The 25752-nt window shown below is 41.5% G+C and overlaps 1 protein-coding gene across 1 annotated transcript in view; it reads left to right on the forward strand.

The window, feature by feature from the left end:
• Positions 1-25752, forward strand: part of LOC107225825 — a 127884-nt gene that overhangs the window by 71999 nt on the left and 30133 nt on the right. Inside the window, exons 3-4 of the mRNA XM_015666415.2 lie at positions 18563-18682; positions 24274-24409. Of these exons, the coding sequence (XP_015521901.2) occupies positions 18563-18682; positions 24274-24409 (256 nt within the window). The remainder of the gene's footprint in view (positions 1-18562; positions 18683-24273; positions 24410-25752) is intronic.

Raw genomic sequence — 25752 nt, forward strand, 5'->3', positions numbered from 1 at the left:
TTCGAGTCGCGCACGAGGAAAGGAAGGAGGAGAGGTAAGGGTGGCAGCTGAGCAGGCATAGGCCGGCACTCGACACCCCAAAAGCTCTATTTCTCTTATTTCCTCTCCCTCTCAATCTCCTTCGATCCCGTCTCTCTTTCTCACCTTGCCACTGTTTCACCCTCTCAGACTCAGCCATACCTTCTATAAGAGTTCTACGCTTCTTCTTTATTTCCATTAGGGTGCGGGGGTGATTTTTTATCATCACTATGGGCAACCGACGTTATATCTGTATACAGCTATTCCCACGTAATACCGTACTTACCAAAATGATTTATCCATCAAAATCGTAACGATCTTATCACACGGGTGGTAATGATAAATCGTGCGAATGTTCACATCCTTCGAAAGTCATATTGGTCATGCATCGATTCTCAATGAAAAATTTTATACAAATAGTTTAACAACCATGACTGAAAATGAGAGGCTAAGAACACTTCTGAATTCTTATCAGTTTTTGCTACATATACTTTCCTATTAATTATGTTCAATCATCACGAATGATTTTTGTATACTTCCCCAGTTTCGTCCTTACGCTCCAAATCCGGATCACAATAAACCCCGTATGAAATACAATCAAAATCATCTGATTTGATACAAGATAAATAATGAAATATCCTAAGAATCGTTAATTCATTCTTTTCCAAAAAGACAACCTCACTCATTCAAATAAATACCTTTTCTTTTATCCAGCAGTATTTTCCATTTTTTTTCCCTCAAATATCCGTGTCTTCAGAGTTACTTACAATTCTCACAGAGTTACGATTTTCTTGAGCCGAATGATCAATTTCCAGGTATTTTGTTGCTTTATGATTTTTTTTCATAATTTTCAGTAATTTACCTTGACATATGGTAGTTAAAGACTATCCCGAAATTTTTTCAAATCATTTCAATCGATACCTTCGTTTCAGCGACCCCGGTATGAGACTAGTGGTTACAGGAAGTGTGCAACGTAAGGATTATCAGGAACTCGTACCAAAATAATTAAACAAAACGGAAAAAAATTGTTTAAAAAAAAACAACTAATAAGAAGATAAAAACTAATTCTATCGACCCAACGTAAATTGCGTTTATTGCCAATTATTTATCCTCCGTCCCACCTCGCGTGTAATCCCATGAATTTTGAATGTCGAGTGGGTTGTATATAAGGAGGCAATACCCGCCACGCTGCACCGCGTCGAGTCCTCGTCGTCTCCCAATCTTGAGACAATAGGAGATCCTTGCTCGGGGTATTAAATTCTTTCTCTCAAGACGGGATCCGGGGGTCCTGGTGTTGGCGGGACACGGGAAAGTGTATGTAAATGTAGCCTAGGGGACGTAATCCCATGGGGGATGGGGCACGCCATTCGACGTCCCTTATCGGGCCAACACACGCCCGATATCTCCACCCTTCGATGGTGATTACCGGATTAGAACTCCTCCGAATTAATATTTTATGGCACACCTACTCGGGTCAATCCTCACTCCAAGAGACTTTCCAAGATCTCGGATTTGCGATATTGACGATAAATCCATGCTCGCTATTCACTCTTGTCATTTCTAGCACCAAACGTAGGTGATCGAATGGTCAAGATTCGATTCTCGAAGGCTCGTTCCAACCCTCCGTGAAAATTCAGGACAGTCATCGTCATACTATTCTTTTATCATGATTATCATTCAAATACCAGGATTATCGATTCCGACGTAGCCTCGAATAATCAGAATCTTGGCGCGGTGTGCTTTAAATTCATCTTGTAACTCCTCGCAGTTGGAATTCGAAAACTTTGTTGCTTCTGTTCGAGTTTGCTTGGGTTGGAATTTAATATCGACGTCAAAAGAACTTCGAAAACTTTTCCAATTCTTCGAATTGTTTCACATTTTGCATGAAATCATATCGTATAACTAACGTTTAGGAATGTGATTCGACTGACGCTTCGTCTTCTGGATTATTATACATGCGTAGTGTACAAATCGAGTTGTACCTTCGTATTAAAAAATTTGGAAACTCGGTGGCTGGTCTTAGCTTCTGTAAACTGAATAGTCCGCATTGCATGTCCTGCACTTGGACAATCACACGATTAATGTCGAAAATGGTTATGCAGCGGGGGCTTATAAGGGTAGAACAAAGATGCACCAATATGAGAGAGGGAGAATCCCTCCGACTAATCCAACTAAGCGCGCATTAGTTTCCGAGGATTGCTGAACCCGGAAAAGAAAATTTTGTAGCTACATGAAAAAGCTTATTTCTTTGACCGGATTACTCCGACGATAAGATCCTCGTATAGGGGCTTCACTCCGGCATGATGATCCGACTTTAGTACCTACTTCTCCTACCATAAAGGGCGTTCGGGGCTCGTTTTTCAAAGATTCAACTCCGCTGGGTAAAAGGTAAACACGCCTCAGATTTCGAACGGAATTTATTCTCTGCTTTTGTTTTCGTGTTGTTCAGCAAAAACACGGGTAATGTAACCGAAATGGTTTTTCCTAATCCGAAGTGCTTTGAATAAATTCAAGGCCTTAGGTTTTCTGGTAACCGTTTACGAATCTGATCTCGCAATCACAGATTCAATTTTGTAAGAGGTCCTGAGGGTTATATATCCTGAATGTAATTATTTTCTTGAAATTAGAGAACAGTTTTGACATAAATGTAAAGTTATTTAGTTTAAAGTTACGTAATCGTGGTTACCGAATTCAGAAGTCTCCGAATACGCTTCTTGATAAATCACAGGTTTTTTTTTTCTAATTCGCATCCATCGACTTGTTCTCACCATTTTAGATTCCTCGGTTAATCAGTGACTTCGAAAACATAATTGTGAAACCGATTTTCACCAATATTCCACTACTTTTAAATTTTCGTTAATTTTGAATTTCAGGCGACTCTTACTTTGGAATCAGATTTAGTGACCCAAAAAATATTTGGAACATGACTCTTGTGGCAATGTAATGAATTTTCAGTTTTACATCAGTATATTTATTCGCAATTTTGAATTTCACCTTATTGGCCGCAAATTTGAAAAGAGAACGATGAAAAAGCTCCGGAAATTTATTTTTCTCAATGAAATTTGATCAAATATATTCTCCAAGCTAAAAACAAATAGTCATTCATTTTCGAATTTGAGTCACCATTATTTTCAGCCATTTGTTTGACTCGGAAATTTTGAGCAAATAACTAATCCACTTGTCATTCGAAGACATCTTCTGCCGTACTCCTAATCTAGGCGTCCTTCCGGACGTATCTGTCCAGATTCCCTCTCGTATCAGGCTTCCCTGCATGTGCAAATGTCCCTCGGGAACAGCGTCAAGTGGCAATGAGAACTGGCCGACTATTTCCCGACTGTGGTCACGTGATGGATTCCCATAAATACCCGGAGGCTATCCCGCAGACGGTGAAAGCCGGCCATGGGACGGTGGAATTTCTATTACATGGCATTCCCGCGTGTCCACACCATAAACAATATCATTTGGTGCATCGGGGTAGCCAGCGTGATAAGCACGGTGTATTTTTCACCAGAATTTAGTTCCCCAGATTCCAATTTTTTTTGGGGAAAAGTTACAGGGATAGAGTGCGAAGAGCCTGTCAAATTAGGTTTAGGTATGAGTCGTAGTTTTATATCGGAGATAACCTTTGGTACTTTGGGCGCGGCGCAGGTGCCGAAAGCTCTGAGACACAGGTAGTGACTGAGTCGTTCGTCCCGGATAAAATATTCCATGAAACATGAACGAATAAGTTCAGTGGCTGGTGATCCTTGCGTAGCGGTTCACCCCGGTGCGACACGTCTCTGGCTGTTAAATAATTCATCAGCGATGTCGCCACGCAGCCGAAAGCGCGGCTTAGCGCGTTTTACGCTGTAAATGCTGGTCTGCAAAAACATTGAGGTTACGGTATGCAAAGCCCTCATTCAAAAACGAGATTTCGGCTTTTTTCTATCGGGTATCGACGCAGATAGCGATACGCAGCGCAGACGTGATCAGTTTTCCCAATTGTGCATAGAAGCTCGGGCTTTAATTTATCGTTCTTCATTACATACGCATACAACGTCGGGTCGGACGGTGGAGCGGGTGAGTTTAATCACTCCGAGCCAGGTCGTTCAGCCTCGGCGGGTGGCACTGGGTACCAACTTTTGGCTTAATTAAAAAAACGAAACAAAAACGCGCTTGATCGTTGTTACCGCCACTCGTTCAAACACGAGAAAGAAGGAGGACGCCGATGCGGTTATCGTCGCAATCAGCTCTAAATGTTTCCCAATCCATCCTAATTCGGTCCCACCAAACGTGGTCCGAAAACAGAACGCATCGTTCTGTTTCAATTTAACACATTCACCGCACCCTCGATCATCTCCATCCCGATGTGACCGAAACTCCGTATTTCTTGCCGGCTCGTTTAAAAAGAAATTCAATTTAATTCATTAATATACGCCGTTGACACGGCTGAAATTCAGTTACGCGGAGAGATTCGATGAACAAACGTCTAGTTAGATCACTTTCTACCTAGTATCTTAGTACGAATCGAGTATAAGTTTTCAAATATTTGGTTCAATGATTCTCAAAGTCTGAAGAAACAGAGCGAAAAACGTCGTCGACATTTTCATTTAACTTTGGGAATTGAGTTTAATCTCAGCCACAGATCTTTCAGTTCAGGTTATAATGAGTTTCATGCACTTGAAGGTGAGTTTTAACCACCGAATGCCGACTTCTAGTATTTTATATCGATCAACCTCCACACTTTTGCTGAAGGAAATATTTACGGAATGAAAGTTAACGATGGTTCTCATTGCGTAGTACCGAATGTAGCTTGAAAATGAGGGATTTACTCGGAATTGCCAGAAATGCGCGACTCGTACTGCTTCCGAGTTCCATTTTCTTAATTATGTGCTCCAGTTCGTGTAGGACGTAAAAAGCCACCTCTAAACGGAGCATTTCAAGCGTCCTGATGAAACGACCGAGCTCTTACCACACTCGTGGATATCCACATCCCTTGATGTCGAAGATATATGTACCCGCGAAAGAGGCGACGAGGTCTCTCTAACAAGATGACCGCAATCTGACCACAGCCGAAACCAATTAGCGATCACCTAATATCGGGCTATATTCTCTTCCGAAAAAATCTATGGCCCAATTACTGGAAACTGTCAGTCTGAATGATGGCAAGAAATTCGAAATTTTCACTTACAACCATGATATAAGTTTCGACGTGCTGCAGGTTCAAGAAACTTCGGAATGGTAGGATGCTCGGGGAGGAAGAATGGGAAGCGTTTGGCTAGCGGGTGCAAAACAGAAAAGATGCCTTCGGGGTATCGCCTAATTCCACGTGATGTATGAATTTAATTAAGTAATTATACGGCAGTGGCATGTGCATTAATCACAGGTTTGCCAAGGCTCGTCTCTTTCGCCATGCTCAGTGGCGTTCCCTGATTTCATTGTCCCTTAGCTGCGGGAAATCCTCCCCATCTCACCCTTCCGTTTCTCTATGGTTCGCAAGCTCCGTCTTCCTCTGAAGTGGTCCCTTTGTTCCACGTGACTTAGTGCTGAAATTCCCGCCATAACACCTTTTTTTTTTTTTTATTAGTCCTTGATTCAATTTTTCCCTCCAAGGAAGCGGGAACAAGGCCTTCTCGGGGTTTCTAGTCTTATCACATTTTTTGCGGTCTACTACACGACGCGAATCACTATTTTTTTGATAACAAGTCGCTCGCCTCAGGCATACAGCCATGAAAACCAATCGAACATGCCATCGGAATTGCTTGAATTCGGCTCTTCTTCTTTACGAAAGTATCTCAGAGTGTTTGCATCTGATGAGAAAATCAATCCTCACCTTCTCCCTCTTCGGGGAACAATCGCCGGAGGCTTTTTACGCAAAGACTCTTGTTCCCTGAGCGTCGGATACTTAGGCCGAAGGAGGAAGAGAAAGGGCAAGTAATACCCTGGAAGCATTTGAATCAATTATAGCCTTAGGCTTTCAGCTCGGCCCAGGGTCCCCCTTGGCCCTGTATCGGAAGACGGGTCCAGTCGAAAGTGAATTAATTAGAGGCTGGTTTTCCGGTGAATGAGACGGCCAGATAAAATCCGATCCCTTTGGGATATTACGGTCAGATCGCAAATTGTACCGCTTAATTGTTATCGCCACTGTGAAACCGTTATTCAAATTACACGGCGCGGTGATAACCCAACGAATTAATGAAAATGTCACTTCACGCACGCCGCCGACGTTGCTTTCTGTATACGTACCGTCCCGTCAACCCTTCAACAATTGACCCTCGTGTCTACATCCCTCTTTACTCTTCCATCCACTTTTTCATGTCACCAGTCAACCGAATCGCATCACCTTTCACCTACGTTTACTGTTCTTCCATTTTCGCTGCTCCTCTGATCCTATTGTTCAACGTTTTTAATGAACCTCTTCGTTGTACCTAAAACACGTTAAAACGAAACCGTGATACTTACGCGTCAGTTCTTTTGCACCTTCATTCGAACACGATTATGAAATTCTGCAATGGCCATCAGTGGTATGCAGGTGCTTTTCTTTGTTCAACCAGGTCACTCATAAACCATTGTCAGATATTACCAGAGTAATTTAGTATGTATCATTGAAATACATCACAATTCGATTCGTTTCAGGATCTTTATCAATCATTCATTGTATGATATGACGTGATCCACAACTATTATTGGGACACCCGACTTTGATGTTCTGTATCTCAGTGAGCAAAAATGGTAAGGCATTCTGCAGCAAAACATCATCAACCTTGTTCCGTTCCTCATTTTAAACCAGATTGATGAAGCTTCAGATACTTTCAGGCTCTACCATGTTTTTGCACCGAGATAAAGTAAGTCATCATTTTCCAACCCAGTAGTAGTAGGTACATTAGTCACTGTGATGTACATTCAATAGCAATGGATATTGATATTGATCCCAATGATCTTTATCTTAGATCAACTTGGAATCAGTTTGATAGTTTTAGCAGACTGAATTCAATTTTCCCGTCATGTCTTCCGATAGTTTTGAAGAGTTGCGTGGTTTCATTATGCGATATCATTGATTCTTCGCGTCCGTTTCTCGATGGTTGGTAAAGCAGTAGGTTGCAGATCCAGTGACACGCTAACGCTGCGAAAAGATGTGAAATAAAGATAACGACGGCCGTTGTTAGAGGTGGGGGATTTCGGTGGCGAGTAATCTCTGGCGAGCCTGGTGTTTCAAAGTCGTGTATCACGCACGGCGTCTAGGGCTATGCAGCAATTAATTTCACCTCCCGGGCTAAACTATGCGCAAGATCTAACATTAGCAGCAGTATCCCGACTTCCAGTGGTTGAATGATATTGTACGTTCATACATACCGGAGTGTTTCAAAGAGAGGGGGAGAGATATGACGTAGAGGGTGAAGCACAGTGGCGATCCGTGGTAGCCCGAACCCAACGGCTGCTTCGTGTCCCGGTGCGCCGCATCACCCTGCACCTTTTTAACAAAATTTTTCGTCCTAGCCACGGGGCATCATTAACGCGAGTGAATCGTGATGTTCGCTTCTGCTTTTCACGCTCTTCATGCCTCCCTTTCTATCCGAGTCCCTTTCCCGCGAGTCATTAACTGTCACCGCTGAACGTGACGTAGAAGTTACGCGTGGCGATTTGGCGGTAATGCGAATGGTCGCGAATTGTTTAAACTAACCACAAACGGCGAGACGGAAGGTCGAATGTGTGGAGGAACTTTCGATCATTGTTGTAGCAAATAAACTTTTGGACCAGTGTTGAGGAAATTCCTGCACCTTATTTCTTGCACCGCGGGCGCTGATAATCCTCTCGAACATCACTCTTTTGGAGAATTGTTTGCGGAGAGATGAGTATCCCTGGATGTTTTCATTTGTAAAATAATACCTCCTTGTACTCGGGCGAGCGTAAAAAATGCCACTCATTTGCGTGTAATCCGTTGAAAATCCGCATCGTTTTGCAAGGGGCGCAGTTCAGCACCCTCTTTGTCGACATCCGTCATTCTTATACTGACCGGAATTAAACTTGAGTGACGCTTAAATATTCATTGCTTCAATTTGCAGTGTAATTATTTCAACGCTGATGGATTTTCATATTTCATTCTCGCGAGTTTTACCCTCTGAAAGAAACAGAGCTATGTGGCTGCATGGGTTTTGGATGCGTGATTCGTTACTCGAAACAGAACGATTTTCATCGCATTGGAGTTGTTGTTCTGCAAGAACATTTTCTCGCCCATCGATTTTCCAACGCTAATTGGCATCCAAATTTTAGAAAAAATATCCAACATTGTCAATATTATTCTAACGGGGGTAATTCACTTTACTCGGCAAACATTTCCATCTCCTGCAACGTGAAGTGATTGCTAAAGCTCTTGCTCGTTTTATCTCGCCATAATGCAAACGGTGATTCAAGCGCTGTACGAATCTCTTGATTAATTATCACTAACAATAAAAAGGACGTGGAATTCGAAGAAGAAAAAAAAAGAAAAATAACAAGTGTCTACGGACATTCCATGAAAATGTGACTAGAAATGTAGCATGTCCGTTACGATAACAAAATGAAATCTCGAAACAAGGAAATTATTGCATCGACGAACAACTATTGACAGGATATATTTGGAAATATTTCGTAGCACCTCTAAACTGTAACAAAAAGCCTGGATGCAAATGTTCAGGGCTATGATTTCCGCATCCAGTTTTTCTGCGGTTATATTTTAGCGTAAAAAAACAGACGTTTACTCCCGTTCACAGACCGAAGATTAGAGATAACCTGATGGATGTACCCGACCGTCGTGGGGGCCGGTTCACGCATACAAATTTGTTGTTTAGCGCACGCAGATTCCACGGCCGTTCGAGGCCGGAAATAGACTTGAAGTAAATGTACCGAGAGATATTAACGACCAGAGTTCCCTTAACACGATTTTATATTTCCGTTTCTCAGCGCCTCGTTTTCGCCAGGCACCAGCACAGCCTCGTGGTAACCGACGCGTCCCCCTTACTGTGAGTAAGAACCAGCTTAAAGCGGTTCACTTGACCTTTGCGATAGTAAATTTCCCAGGGTGACCCAAAATTTCGTAACGTGAGCACCAGGTCCTCGTTCTGTGGGCGCTGCAGCGAGGTTGAGTTTAATGAACGTTGGGATCTCCGACGTTCAGTGGTTTACTTGACCTTTACGAGAGTTACTTTTACAAATCACCTCGAAATTCTTCATCCCCAGCTCCGTATCTGCATTCTACGAACTTTACCGATTCGTTTGAATACAATGAACGAGCATTTCTGAAGTTGGTCCATGTTGCGATGTCTCAGGGAGTCAAATCTTACAGTCGGTTTAAAAACATCGTAGGTCCAACTCCAGATACTAACTCCAAGATGTTACTGCTTGTGATCGGTTCGAGAAGAACGTTAGTGCTTTTCGTGCTTTCTTGTTACCAACTTGGAATTCAAGCCAGGAAACATTGCTGACCAACCAGGCAATAACCGCGTTATCGATAACAATTGTAATTGTAAGACTTGGGGTCCGTCAGCCGTTATTCGTTGGATCCTACGATTCTTGTGATTGCTTCATCTTTGTCCGACCCGCAGTCACCGAGGATGTAGAATGTTCGAGTCTGCCTCGGGTGATGTACTGTTACAGAGTCGATGATTACGGCAACCACGATCCGACCCTTCCTTCCTTGCGAACTTTGCCACGTCACCAAATGCCCTGAGGCTCTCAGTAGTATAGTTACACCAGATCAGACATACACGGGTTCGGCAACAGGAATATTCGACTCTTCGGTAAGCCCTAGATTCCACGATCACAATTTCATAGTGTCGAATCGCATATAACGACAGGATATAAATTCAAATCGTACAAATTCATTTTTGGTGTGAAATTTTCCGCCTTTAAAATTCTCGTATTGTACATTGACAATTGAAGAAGCAAATTGAATTTACTGCACAGTGATTAACGACACGTAATCGATGAAATGTCAAGTTGTTTTACTTCGACAGCATGAATATATCTGAGGAACTCGTACCGGATACTCACAAGAAAATATTCATCAATTCAACAAATTATTGGTATGTCTTTTTCTTATCGAAAGAAGGATGGTTACTCTAAAAGTTTGAAACACGTGAAAAGACCATAGTTTAAATGCCTTTTACGCTATTTGTTGTTTAGATTGTTTTGCTATCTAGGCTTGAAAAATTCACGAATGTGCTGTGAAAGAAAACATCCTGATCCTTGAAAATTAAGCTCACCATTAATTCACGAAAACGCGTATGGGCGCAAGTTTTTGAGACTACTGAAATACAAAAAATTTCTTTATAGTTAACTAACCTTTTAGACGTGACCTGAATGGTTGTTTTTACATTTCTAATTATGCGCAAGTTGATGAAAGCTTGTGTTTCTCGAATTTGGAAGCAAGTAAAATCTCGTCTTTTTGTGACTTTATTAAAAACAAAAGGAATAAAGTAATCGACTTATGACGGTGCTGCCCATAAAGTACTATATACGTCGATGTATGCAACGTGGTGTAAACCGAATCGAGATATTAAGGAGAAGCAGCCTTGCCGTGTCCCGCCTAGCGACTTGGTCACAAAGCTTCAGCACTGAAGGAGCAGGAGGTTTGGGAAGAGGAGCGAAAGTTCTGAAATCAATTAGCAGCCCCTTAGGCGATGTGACGGTAGGGTGTTTCTGCGACAGCGGAAAACCCTCGTTTCGTGCGATAAGGAGAGGAGAAGAGAGGAGCGGAGTTACGGAGAAGACGTGGGAGCGAAACCGGGAGTTGCGGGCTGCCCGCGCGTTTATCCCGATAGTGGAGATGGCAGAACAATCACGGTGATGCAATGAATGCTGCTGGGGCCACGTCAACTCTGCTCCTAGTTCGTTTCAACCCTTTCGCCCTTTGCTCCCTCTTCGACCCGCCAACCCTCCAGTCTCTTAGACGCAACCCTCGCCGTCGTGCACGAAACTTAACTTTGATACCAAATTATTTTGAAATGATTCGTTGGTGTTTTCTTTGCGGGAAAACCGTCGACTTGGGTGTAAATTCTTATTCCTAATGAATACATATTCCATGAACGTTGCGCGATTTTGTAATCGGGTCATACTCGCTACTTTCCTACAGACGTTTAGTATAGTAGTCATGGGTCTGTTGGGACGTATAGCCTCAAGTTTGAAGTTTTTCTTGAAGCGAAAAAAAGCTCGGACGTCAAAAAACGTGATTGTCTGATGCTCAATCAGCGATAGGCCTTCAATTCGAGAGCGAGGATCCCTTCGGATGAATTATTTTTTTCTTCAACAAGTCGTTCGTGCATCGGCGAATTGACGAGAGGGAATTTACCCTAGACAGACAGGCCGAGAAATCTCAGCTAAAGTTTGAAGATCTTAAAACTCCTCGACCCGCTCGACATAATTGAGTGGCACAAAGGACCCTGCGCAGTTAGGGTCGACTTCTGGGCTCAGCCTTCCGGAGAAGAGCTGGCTGGCTGGCTGGTTGCGAGGGAGGATTGACTGGAGGACTTTGCCGGAAATTCCAGGTAGCCTACCCAAGACGGGAATACGAGGGGACGTGGACGGAGACGAGACGTGGTTAGCGACGTCCGCTACAACTTTCCCAGAGTCAATCTCCTCGCTTCTGACTTGAAAACGAGATTTCCTTTGACCGCCTCTCATGTGCAGCGAGCCCTTTGCAGTATGTTGGTCAGCCAAAGAAATCGGGACCACGTTAGTCTGACTGAAATGCGCAGCGCTTTTATTGTGCGGAATTCGTTTTTCAATCTGCAGGAACGTGAACGAAGCAAACGACGACCAAAATTTCACCAATGTTACTCGGAAGAAGGTAAGATTGACGTTGATTAAAAAAATGAGGAGTAGAAAAAATGTGTGAAATGAAAAAGAAATCGGTAAATTCATATCTCGCTTGGTGACAAATGCGACCGTGCTTGCGAAATTGCTGCGAGCCGAATGTCATCTTCTGGCTCTTTTTGTTAGCGAGCCCTCACGCGTCAACGCATCTCAAGATGATTGGAGGATTTTTCAGACCTTCACGCGAACGAGATATGGCGTCGCTATGGACTGCGAAGAGCCCTAATATAATTTAACAAGTGAAGAAAAACGAGCAGCCTGACATATAGTAACCCACGATTTGCCGCGTTGAGTTTTTGGGAACGGGACAGACCGTGAGTACGGAAAACTACTGACAGGGTGAGAAATCGCCTCGCTATTGCAGCCACAGCGATATACGAGAGTTGCTGTCTATGCTACGGTGAAAATGTTTGGGGTACCACCAAATGATGTTGGATTGCTTCGTAAGTTCGGTCTCCTGTTCGCTTTCAGCACTGCTCGTTAAACTTTAACGCCCCCTCTCGTAGAACCGTTCCTCGTACCTTTTCAAATCAGACCTAATGCTGGATACAACACGGGACACTCTCCGCTGCAGGGTAATGAATAACTTCTTTTACATCCAACGCGGTTTCGCACCCAGTAAGCCTTATTTTGGGATGAATCTATAAACAATTTTTGGAGTATGGATCAATATTCTGAATGGTAAATGTTCAGATTGACCGTTATGTCGAGAGCTGTGAACCAAAGAGCCGTAACCAACAGTTTTTTTTTTTTTTTGTGATCGATGAGTTTACTGCCATGAAATGTATGCAAGGCAAATAAACAAACATGCATTTATCTTGAAAATCTAATAAATATCGAGTCACGCTCTTTCGCATCTTAGCCCTCGACGTCAAAATCAAACGGTCGAAATCACAAAGTGTTTGAATTTTATCGAATGGTTGACTCTGAAAAATTGACACTCGGCATTGCTGCAATGTCGAATGACTGCGATAAGCTTTCTAAAAATTAGAGCGAAGCGTTAAGCTGATTCATTTCAGAAAATTTTCAACGTTTCGATCCTTTGAAACCGTTTCTAGTTTCCCATCATTTCGATTATGACTGATACACCATTCTTGGTCTTTTTTCAGTGGATAATCGTCAACGGAACGGCTAACCCAATAATGCGTCAAGGAATAGTTTGCCTGTCTATAATCCTAGTAATTTGGTGTAGAACAATGACGAATAATTTCCCGACTCTTACGTCGATTGTTGTAGAATTCAACAACTCCATCTTACGCGAATTCAAGCAAGTCAATGACATTGTAGACACATTGTCCATAGTCCCCTCCGTCTCCGGGGAGCGAGTGGACTCGACATGACTGTTTATGGGTCAAAGGTGTTCCGGGCTTTTAGCGATGCACACATGAAAGAAGCGTGTGTCTATGCTCCCCTAGTTCTCGTATCTTTATTGACAAATGACCCGTCTGGCTGCTTACATGCACTTTCCTGAAAGTTCAACTCCGCGGGAGAGAAGACTTTTCCTATATCGATTATGTATTCGACTCGAATCACTTCAGACTTTGGACTTTTCGTTGTCAGACTGCTAGACTTCACGGGGAAAATATTGGTCTGTGTTATACGTGGAACGTTGAGTGTTTGCATTTTTCTCGTGCATACGAATGTAATTTACGACTGGTTGCGTGTTACGCATAGTTCCTGTTTGCTTTCTCAGACTCACATATCACTGGTGTGGCTCAAGAAAAGTAGACATTACTAGTGCTATTACGTTTTTTTCAACGAAAACTTGCCAAAAAATGTCAGTTCGACATATTTGTCATGAAGTGAAACGAATCATGAAATTATTCTATGATGTGTTGTAACCCGGATAATCCTTAAATCTGTAATAATTGGAGCCTTAGTCCTTATTCATTAAATTTTAATCTCATCCTGAGAACATTAGTCGAAGGCGCCGTGCCTCCGAAGGTTGACATTCAATCCTCGAAGGACTGAGCGAGTGAAATGCGTTATATTGCTGCGAAAATTTTGTTCCTGGACTATTGTTCTATAGCGAAGATATTTACGTTCAGGTTGTACATAATTGTGTGTACGAATCGTTTAATTACCTGACCAAACAGACAGTTCACCAGAGATTGATACCTAACATCCCGGTTCATTCCGTTAAGACAGCTATTAATCTGAAGGTTGAATCACATTGAGATGGTAACAAATGATGCCCTTCCGTTAACTCTATGCAGCCACAAGCAGCCCTGGTAACCCTTGTCAAATCGAGGCAGGCTCCGTTTGCCGCCCTTCGCCCCTTCTCTAGGTTAATTATAAGCCAATGATTAATCGAAATCGTTTAATGATCACGTCTTATTTGACGTGATTGGTAAATAATAGCGTCGCTCTCCCTCACAGTTTTCAAATTAATAGTCAGTCCTGCTTCGCAGGAAATAGAATCACGACTAAATGTATTCGCAACGAATGAATGCAAGTACCGCGATCAAATTCTTTTCCCAAAAATGTACACTGATTTCCATCGGAGTTGGTATTTTGCATAATCTCTTCACCGGCGGTCAGACCAAAGGCAGTTTAACGAATTTAAAAAATGTCTAGGGACGGCGGTTTGGCTATATCACGCATATACGCATATTTATATTGATCCTCAGATTTATTCGGGGTTTAAATATTGTGGAGGGTTCTTTTTTATGGCATGTCAATGGGGGGAATTAAGGATTTAATGCATCTACGCCGCTTGGTATATGGATTTTGAATGTAACGAGATTTGATATCGAGACTTCAGAAGGTTTAATATGAAAGCCCGTCCAACCCTCGAAGCCAGTTTCTCCCGCTTGTCTGTGAAGCACGTCAAGAATTTCAGTGCCCTATCATAACATTCCATTAATAGTTCTGAACCGCACCATACAGTATACATCCCATACCTCTAAAGTTACTAACGTTATATTGCTCAAGCGATACTGTTTCTCGGCCGCTAAATTCCATTTAATGATCGGTTAGTCATTTTCAAGTGGATACGTGCTCGCATCCATTGTAGCAAATAAGTTACAATGTTCTGAATACCTAGAGACATGATTAATCATTATGAACCTTAATTGGAAGCTTGTCCATTATTCACTGAGACAGGAAGAATTTGTAGATGGTCCTATAAAAAGCAAATAACTAACCGTAATTCATAAAAGTTACAAAAATAGGATTTTGGCATTGAGAAGAACTCGGATCGATAATTTTATTCCTCTGAACTTTATTTATTGGAGTTTTATTTGTTTTTACATATTGAGAAGTGTTTCATTTATCAAATGCTGAGAAATTAAATTACGGTCTACAATTGTTTGTGACGCGAATAATACATCGATTCAAAAATTATGAAAAGACGGCGGGGAATGAGCCCGAATAATCCGCTGCCGTGGCACCGAGATTAAACGAAATATTTAGCAAACATATCGCATAAATCAAAGCTATGCAATATGTTCTGAGTTTGGTGCGAGAGGCTATGTAAATTCATGGTAATACCCCTGGCCGCCCTGCGAAGAGCAGTTCGAGTAGGGCGGCTGGTTGGAAACGCTGTATTTCATGAACCCCCAAAGCAGCCCTGAGCATCGGTGCAACCGCCACAATACCATTCATTCTCTTTATGGGGACCAAGTATTCGAGTTGTTTGAATAAATCCGGAATTTGCCTACCCAGGATGCTGTGCGGGACTGCGTTATTTTTTTCCTCTTTAAACCCTTATTGCCTCCTGCTTATTGCCACTTTGCGGCAGTCCTTCAATCCGTCAAGTTCTCAATCGTAGACTCTGTTGACGACTTTTTTTTATACACTCGTATTTGCCGATCGCACGCCGAAGAGAGTGCAAATTTATATCGTAGTCAATATAGATGATAGCTATTTTTATACGGCGCGCGGCGACTGGTTAAGTTATTCAAGTCATTTGGCGTTTAATTTCATGTAGATCATAGAATTCATTTCATGGTGATCATAGAATTGGCAGATGACGAATAAGACGCTGCAGATGTAGGTGTGCTCTATGCTCCATTGAATTTCTAGAGCAACGCGACGGCCTAGATTATGCTTGGTTTCTGACGAATGAAGGGATAAGGCAGAACTGAGGAAACGTTGATGTATGAAAGAACCATTCAGCAATCACGAACAGAAGCCGCGGAAGGTAAGATGGGTACTTATAACAAAAAGCCTTGTGAACTCGGAAACTGCTGCGTGTGTCAATCAATCTACTCGCAAATCATCGCCCTTCGATGAATACAGAGAGAATAGAATAGAATAGTAATTTATTATGTCCATGACAATGTTGGACCAATACAAGAGAGAAACAAATTCCGGAAATAGGTGGAGCTTACAATTAATCGATCAATATAGGTACAGCCCCGCAGCTAATCAAACAAGTAAACAAGAAGCATGTTCATATATTGATCGACGCTGTCAGTTATCATTCCGGATGTTCCGTGACACAGTTGACTGCTCCAACACTAATGATGAAAACAAGTAATGCTGAAAGATGTCGAATTTATCGTCAAACAATTACTTTCTTCAAATGCCGACTGGTTTCTTGAGGAACATCTGACGTAACTTTTGTGTCAAACCAGACGCCTCTTTGTCTGAACAGTTTTTATGGAAATCATGAACACCAGTATTCAAACCACGGTTTTGCATACAGGTGTGGAAACTCCGCCGTTTCTTGATAATGGGGGTAACTGATTGTCGCTCTCATCAGTCACGTCTAAACCATTACGTTCGCTGGGATTGAGGTACCAACATGCGATAAGCATTCGTGGGACGAATATATATAATGCCATTTATATCGCACCATGATATCGACACCGTAGCAAACCTAGCGGATTAGTTATGGCTGGTCATTGTAAGTGACATCCCTCCTCCCCCTTGAAGCCATATTAGTTTCCAGACCTATATAGAAGGCCGTGATCCAAACACTTCTCGTTATGGTTGGGGGTATTTCGGGTGTCATATGCCACCAATATCAAACCATCGAAACTTCACACCGATATCAATATTGACGTTGCTTCCATGTGGTTGCGCTGATCACTTGTCTGATTGGATGTGGAATGGCGTTCATTAATCAACAAAACTTCTCCTATTCTCGGAGTTGTTACTGACTTATCATGTATAGAAATGATACCTAGCGTGGTCTCTTCCGCCATTATAATCTAAACACGGTGAAAGATTCTTCCATGTAAACGATAAGTATCGCGAAGGAAGTGAAAGAAATAGCGTGAGCTTGAAATTGTGAAAACTTTATACAGGGTAAAAGTGCGCGGTTTGTGGCCACTGTACCATTTTTGGCTAACCTTGTAAAATGTTTTACTTGTTTCTAGTGCTATTAATCCATCCAGTTATCGAATTCATTTCGAAAACACGTCCCGCAGATAATATTATATGGAACTCTTTGATAATAAATCGTATAAGAAGTAATGTCAACAATGATCAAAGCTGATTTAACAGTTTTGTACTATTTGTGACTACGTTCTTACCTACATGTCATTGATATGGCCACGATAGATCAATTGACGACCACAGACGGTAACTAAGGTGGTCAAAAAGGGTGCATCTACCCCAATTGTCAATACCCTGTATAATTATTACTGTTGGAACAGAGTTAAAACTCAATAGGCTTGGTGAATTCAATAAAAATCAGAACAGAGTTCAAATATAACGATCTGCTGAAGTGGGCAGTGCTGTGTTTCCGTTTGGCTTTCCTTATTTTCCGGTTTGGAAAACAAAAAATTCAGGAAAAATGGAATGAAATGAACAATGATGATGAAAAATAACCGAAACTGGTCGGCAGATACAGCCAGCAGTACCTACTGCAGCTTTTATTTTTATATTTTCTTTTCAGTTTTTTGTTTCATTCCGTCCCGCCGCCGCTGCTCACCCTCTCACCCTCGCCCTTCGCCACCCAGGTTCATACGGCACTCTCTTTGCTTGCAATAAACGATGGCCATTTGCATAGGGCCTCGAAGCGGAATAAAGCCTGCCTCCCGTTTCGCCTCCCCTTTGCTCTCCTCCTCTCTCTTATTCCCTCGTCCCTCAGCCCCTCGCGATAAGCCGCCCCGGGGGATTCCCCGATTGTCTCGATTTTACACGCGCCCAAATACACGTAGAATGCCTACCCAGAAACACACGCGTATCCGTGGAAACAGAGATGTGTACGTATGTATGTATACGGGATTGATCGAACCTCTGCCAGACAGTAAATATCGCCTATGAGCCCCGTGCTTTGCTTACGCCTCGAAATCGCCACCCATGAGCTTTCAACCATTTCCTCATCACGGCCAGTGTTGTACACTCGACAATCAGTATCGACGAGGCTGCCGGGTTTTGAATTTTCCATTCGGTGCTCGAAGATACTGATTATCGAAAATCGTGATCCGTGCTCATCAGCTCCAATGAAAATGCAAACGTTCTCACAACAATCTACCGGCTATGATGCGGTAGCGTTTTAATTACTGCAGACAGTTTCAAACGCTGAAAAACATTGTACTTTTGTCTTATTGACCGTTTTTGATGGTGGCCTTATTACAAATTCACTTCCGGCCTAGCTCCAATGTTCATCATCTTACCCAAATTGGATTTGAACCAGTGTGATGCAACCCAGTTTCGAAAGAACCGAATCATCAAACTATCAGCTCCGTTCTACCCGCGGTTTCAGAAGTGTGGAAACGACAATTGTGTATAAACTTGGTGTCTTTATTGCCTGTTCCAGATATCTTTGTGCGATGAATACAGTCTGCCAGTTGACTTTGTCAACAAACGACGACCCGCCAGCGTTGCTGCAGCGACTTCCACCGTCCAGTGGGCCTTGCCAAGTCCGACCACTGAAAACGTGAGTAGGTTACTGAGTTTTTTGTGCACAGCATGCTTCTCACCGAATGCGGTGTTGGATCTGCTGTATGTGATCTGCAAGATGCAACCTCGATTGATTTACCACCAAAACCGTGCATCAGATGTGCGCAGAGTCATCACCGTTCTCTCATTTCGCTTTTTGAAATATCCAACGACTACGGCGGAGGATAACTGCATGATTCTTAGGGAGTACCGCGTGCAGGACTCAGTTTTATATGAGGAGTAGACACAATTATGGGGAGTGAGAAAATGGCCCCAGGGTACAACTGCAGCTGCGCAACTTGCCGGGGTTGGATGGAGAGTCCCGTGTCCTGCTCGACTTCCGACGTCGTGCATAATTGCGTCGGCGGTACTCGACGAACGAACCTCCGAGAACCTGATGGCAGTCTGCCTGCCAGAGGCAGTTCCGCCAAATGGTTCCTCCCTGAAGTGGTCTCTCAGCTGCCGCGATCCTCAATCCCTTAACTCTCGGTCAATTCTTCAACGAAGCAATTTCCAGTCATGAGATTTCCCTCGTCGCAGACCTCGAAAGGCTGACCTTATTCTTTCAGACTCTGATCTCAGCTTTGCCTCAGTGTTTATCAGACTATTGTCTCAATGTGTAGTTACTATCAGTTAATGGATTTCGATATTCCCGATCCAGTGACTCGCTTGTTAGATAGTTCTATGACAGTTCGTGAAGTGAAATTGAATGCGAATAAGTTTAGTAAACGTCACATGAACCAAATCGACGGAATCACGTCTTCCGATTCCGCGAGTCTGCACCCTCCACTTTGCTTCAGCTTTGTAAAATGAAAATACCCGGTAGAAAGTTTGTTGTTTCAAGTTTACCAAGTGATCTTTCGACGCGTGTCCCATCCCCGTAGCTTCTTCTCGACTGTCGGATAAAACTTTTCGCAATTTGGTGAAGAACTTGACGATTGTTCGGAGGAGCAGCTCGTAAAGGGATGAGAATGTTAGGGAGAAGCAGACAAAGATGGATATGAGGCCATGACGGGCCAGGGTAAGACAGAGAGAAACGTGAGCGACGGAGTAAGAAGGGACAAAAGTTTGGTTCCACTCTAGGATACACTGTTTCATCCCTGTGCGGTGGCACTTGACTCAAGTGGGTGAATAATCGCGCGGCGACACTCTGCAGTACACGATGAGACCCACTTAATACACGGAGCTGGATTTTACCCCGAGACTACTGGCTCTCCGCTAAGTGTCTCACACATTTATCACTTTACAATGTACCCCGCGCACTCCGAAAACTTCGACCGCATCGGTTCTCTTCCCTTGTCAAAAAAACTTTCACCTTGAATATATTCATGCGAATATATTAAATTCGTACGTTGCACACCAGAAATCCATCGCTCGAAGTACGATTTGATCTCGTACCCGTGGAGATTTGGACGGGAATAAAACAAGAATTGAGTGTTGGTCGGAAATTCGAGGAAAAACGTTATTCGGACGCTAAAATTTTCGCTTTGTGCTTCCTTTCTCTTATTAACGATTTTATTTAATTCTAATTTTGCATAAATTGTTGGTATCATTTTAATACCACTAAACATTGGCGACAAATTTTTCATTCGATATTTCATTTTGTTTCACAGATTTATTCTGATTATTAACACAGGCTATTCACTTTGCAATTTCGATTATCGATCAACCAAACTTTTCACGCTTTATACGTGTATATATCCCCTTGAAACGTTTCGTGAATCTCTACTCAGTACCTGGAGACAAGTTTGTTGCATTAAAAACTCTCCTCAGAGTTTTGAGTTTATCGATCGCTGGAAATTGGCTTTGAAAATTGGGGATGATTGCCGTCGTGGTTAGTCAGAATTTTGCAATTAACAGGCTTCATAATCGTTTCCAATTATAACGCAGTGGCTGGATAATCGTGGCTCAAAGTCCGGGATAAATCAATAGGATTATGATATAAGCGTCAACAAAGCCTGACAGTACGAGAGGGTAAATTCCTACGGTAGTTCGCGCCATTCGAACGACCGTGATTTTACCGCCCCTTGTATCCCCCATAAATTTCACATAGGATTATATTTCCGTTTATAGTCGATTTAACGCCAACTCCGACGTGTTTTTATATCAAACCGGTAAACTGCTGTTAAATACACTCGACTGACCTCCGCGATGCTGCAGCTAACTTCCGCACCTGCTGCACTCGTAATTGTAATGGGTGTGAAATTCTGAGTCTGCGACAAATCGTTTCTAGTCGCAAATGGAATTCTCTCAAATTCATTTTCCCACCTCAATTAAGAGGGTAGTAATAGTATGTATATGAGTATACGGCTGAAAAAAGCGTTGAATTTCGATAGTCGATAGTTCGACAACTAATGATCCAATTCGATTGATTCATTTACATTCCTTTAATTAGAATGAACCGATAAGAAGCATTTTTATTGACAATAACGTATGTTTTGCGGCTTCCGAATTTGCTTGAAATGTGGAGACGGTATTCCGATAGTTTATCCTCTTTGCGACGAACCGTTTCTTTTTTTCTCGGCAAAATCGCGAGCGTTTGTAATTGAAATTCGATTTTTCCCTCAAAATTTACTTATTTATTTAACTAACCATAAAAATGTGAGACATTGGAAAAAATGGCATCGTGGAAAAAACGGGAAAACTATTATGAGGATGAAGTTAGTCACGTTACTGTAACGACGCATGTTCAGGAAAAGGACGCTAATCCGTACCTTTGTGACTTTCCGAAATTTAGTAAACGATTATAAACGAAATATGCACTGATTCTGAAAAACCAACTAATTGAAAGTAATCCTAAAATTGCCCAATAATAGTTTCTTCTCCTGATTTATCGTTAACTTCATCCTCATCAACTATTTAAGAATACTATTTCTAAATTTGATCACAATCTATTCCAACCTTTTTTAAGGTATCGTGAGTACCGCAAAACATGTCACCGAGCGTAATGGTTGACTTTATTGGCAGTAACAATGATTCTTATAAATTTACGGAATAAAAAAAATTATTCAAACGAAGCTCGATCTCCGTACTTTTTAACAAAATAAACTTCAATCGAATTGAACTATTACTTCCTAAGATGTAAATTCCCAGTATTGATCCACATTCTCAATCTCTTACTCGTACATACTTTCTTAACAATCGGCGCATATATTTATTCATTTACCTACCTTTTCGCACCGTATGATAAAAACCGGTTAAAGCACTTGAGAAATAAATATTTTTCATCAGATTTTTATCAGCAGCCGGCTTTCGATCAAATCCGAATTTTCCTGTGTAATCCTTGTAATATGAGTGTACAGAGTAAAGAAACAGGTACATATATCGAGTTCCACCTGCACTCGGTCTGCGGAATGTTCAGCACACAGTCTGGACGACGAATTTTCAATTACCTATCCTCACATCGCGAATTCCCAGATGTTTGATTAATTTTAATTTAACCTGATCCGTATCAGCTGCAGGACCGATCAGTTTTCCTGCACCCGTATCCTTAAATTCGACAGTTGGCGAAACGATCCTGGGAACTAACTCGAATTTCCCCTGTTTGCCTGCAGACGGAAAATTTCCCCGCGGATCATTCGCAATTATGGAAAAGCACACAGCGGTGTTTTTCGCCTCCCATTCTTCTATCCTCTTTTCTTTTTTCTTTTTTCCCCCCTCCCAGTTCTTTTCCCATCCCTCCGTTTCATAACTACAGGCCAATCGGAATTAACGCGTCGAAGAAGGAGACGCAACGGCAAAGCGACGACGCGACGCTGAATAAGTTTGTCGAGGGAATTCCAATTCCGGTCTCTCTTTCAATTTAAGGTGCTTGTCTTCCTCGGATGTTCCTCAACCCCCCGCCTTTCAACCCCCAGCCCTCCTTATCCCCCTCAGCTCATCCTTACCAATCTAACTTACCGCGTCGTCGATTTTCATGTCGTTGATTATCGTTGCGTTTCTATGAAATCAGCCTTACACTCGACGCTGAGGTCGTTACGTATATCATTAATACTCTCCCCTTCTTACGATTTCTCTCTCACCCACGTACGCAAATTTGCTCTTAATCAACCCCTGGAGCTCTTAATAATTTTTCAATATTTAAAGATAAACAACGGTTAGTTCATTCTAATGTCCAGAACGGTTCGTTTGATCGAAAATCTATATTTTATTTATCAAAGTCTCAACCTTACTTGTCATAGTTACTAAATTATTATTATTATTATTATTGTTGTTGTTGTTTTTGTTGTTATTATTTTAAATAGGTATCGTTATACCACCAACATCAAATGATCGCAACAGTTACAAGAAAATGTAGTACGAATAATGATAGTAATAAAAAATTTTCAAAATAATATCATCACGTACGAAATTCTGTGATTAACGTTACAAAACTAATTTTTAAATAGTCCAAGATCTCCGGTGTTAGTTATTCTCGAACAATACTTTAACCTCTATTTGTCCGATAACCACAACCACAGAAATTTCTCTCAATAAGTAAATTTATGATTAAAGTTACACGTACATTTTTTCCCAATGAAATCGATTTCGCAGCAGGCATTCGAGGCTCATTTTTCTTTGCTTTTTCCTTTCCGTTATGTGTTCCTTTTCTTCTTTTTTCCTATTATTAAGAAATACATATCATATAAACTGCCATATGGCTATTCATACATACCTACATGTATACAACACGGTGATCGGAACAATGCGGACTCACATACCTTTTGTCGGGGTAAAAGATGGCCAACGTTGATGCCCGATGTCTGTGAAATCGCTAAGACGCATCCCCGTATATCGAATCTCATACCGATACGAAACGCACGATTCTTCCATAGCCCTTATGTACCTAAGCATTGTTAGCCGAAAAAAATAATATCTTTCGTAGTCCCAGAAAGTCCTGCGGCTATTATCGGTGACATAAAGCGACTTATTACAGATACGGCGGACGTATAGACTCAACAAAAAGTTTTCGAAAAAGGTAAAATTACGGTGCAAAAGCTCGGAACGAGGTCAATCAAGTCGAATGTACTTGTTGAAATGATGTTTCGAGACGATGAAGAGAAAATTTTAACTGATAAAAAATCCGGAATAATCAGTGTTCGTTCTATCATTTTTAAATAAAACATAACCAACCGTAAATAAATTCTTAGCAAATCGCCTGATACGAATATTCTCCTCGTGGCTCGTTGCTTGAACGAGAAGTATTGTACGTTGAATTGTTATAGATAATTATGATTGATAGAGGCATGATCGAACCGAAATCATGTTAATGTCGTTGAAATTTTATCATTGACGAATTCGATAAAACACACTCACAAACAAAACGAACCCTGCTTGATAAAGAATACTAGTTGGGCATTTAAATAAAAATGGAAGAAAAACATGATCTCTTAAAATTTATTGACAACTCAACTTTTTCGATTTTCGATTGCCAACTTTCTAGTACGTGACGAAAAGAATAATTTAATGAAATTCTTGTCGATCACCTCGAGGGTTGATATTTTGAACCTTAGTTTTTTAATTTCAATTTTTCACTTTGGTATTACAAAAATTGTAATCGATGTTTTGAGAATATCTCGTGCTTATCGTTAGTTTTGCATCCCGTTTCAGGCGGAAGTCGAGGTTGTAGAAGAGTACAGTGATCCGAGAGACAGCAGAGCGAAAGCCTACTCTGAACCGAGTGAGGAACTTTCATTGCCAAAACTTTACGCGAAGGTCAACCGAGATTACTGCAGACCTTACACCGGTGAGTAATTTTCTTGCGTACGTTTTTTTTTTTGTTTACTTTCGCAGTTTCTTTTGCGTCCAAATGCGAAACTTTCTCATTCGTTGAACCAAAAAAAAAAGAAGACTGAAAGAAAGAAAGCGTGTTTTGAGACTTTCTTTGTCGTTACGCGCCATTTTCCCTGGTCTAATATAACTCCTGGTAATTGGCGGACTCTACCAGAATTTGAAAAATGTTTGTCCGATAGTTCCTCGGAAAAATCGTTACTACACGTTAATTTAGATCTTTTTTTCCGAATTGTTAGTCGCAGCTGCACAACACCAGAGTGCTTCATGAATTCGAGAAATATATTTCAAATATTTATCAACTCACTCGTGATGTACGGTTTTCTTTTTTTTTTTTTTTTATTTTGTCCTGGTTTTCAAATTGGGAATTTATTCAATTCTCACGATTCGCGATTTTAAAATAAGATTTAATTGTTCTTTTAAATCAATCGATTCGTCGTTTTTAAGATTCTTAATTACTTTGTATGAACTATCGTATGGAAAGCGTTTATTTATTTTTCACGTTTTCCTCATTCAAAGTTTTTATGACGAAAGCCAAAGTATTAGCCAAGCTTTTGCATTTGATATGTCGTCTAGTAATTTTTGATGCATGACAGGCTGAATAGTTGTATCATAAGATATTGAGAAACGATTTTAAAAACTTAAAAAACACGAAGAATGTCACAATCTAAATCCTATAATTGCTTCAGCCGCATTAAAGTCCGCTGAAACGCGTTGAAAATTAAAGTGCTGAAACTTTTCAGTTAATTCTTTTCTTCGGCGAAGTGTTTGAGAGATTTTTGCAACGGGATAATTCTCTTCGTATCATTGTCCAGTACGCAGATTTTTGCGTACGTGTAAAACCAAGTATGTAAATCGGCAGCTGATTCAGGTCCCGAACAAACACGGTACAATTTCCATTCTTATCGTATTCATGGCCGCGTAATTCGCCTGCCTTAAACCAGCAAATACTGCCCTCTAGCCCCTGCAAATATTTGCACCTTATACAGCAGGCAGAATCGAGCGACGCTACCCGGATTGTTTGCTCAGGGATGTGGTGACAAAATACGCCCAATTCTAATCACCGTATCTTATGACGCGATCGTGATTGACGTTTAATCACGTTTCATCAACGATCAAGTCTTGAATTGTAAGCAAAAAGTGGGAATGCTATATATATATTATTTCTTTCGCTCCGGAAGAGCTAGTCTAGAGAATTTCAGCGATATTTAACCATGTATGGTTAGCAAAATTTTTCAAAATCAGCACGGTAAAAATGAATTATTTTTCTACCGGGGATTCAAAAGTATCACGGCATAG

Source organism: Neodiprion lecontei, chromosome 2, assembly GCF_021901455.1.
Source record: "Neodiprion lecontei isolate iyNeoLeco1 chromosome 2, iyNeoLeco1.1, whole genome shotgun sequence".
NCBI lineage: Eukaryota > Metazoa > Arthropoda > Insecta > Hymenoptera > Diprionidae > Neodiprion > Neodiprion lecontei.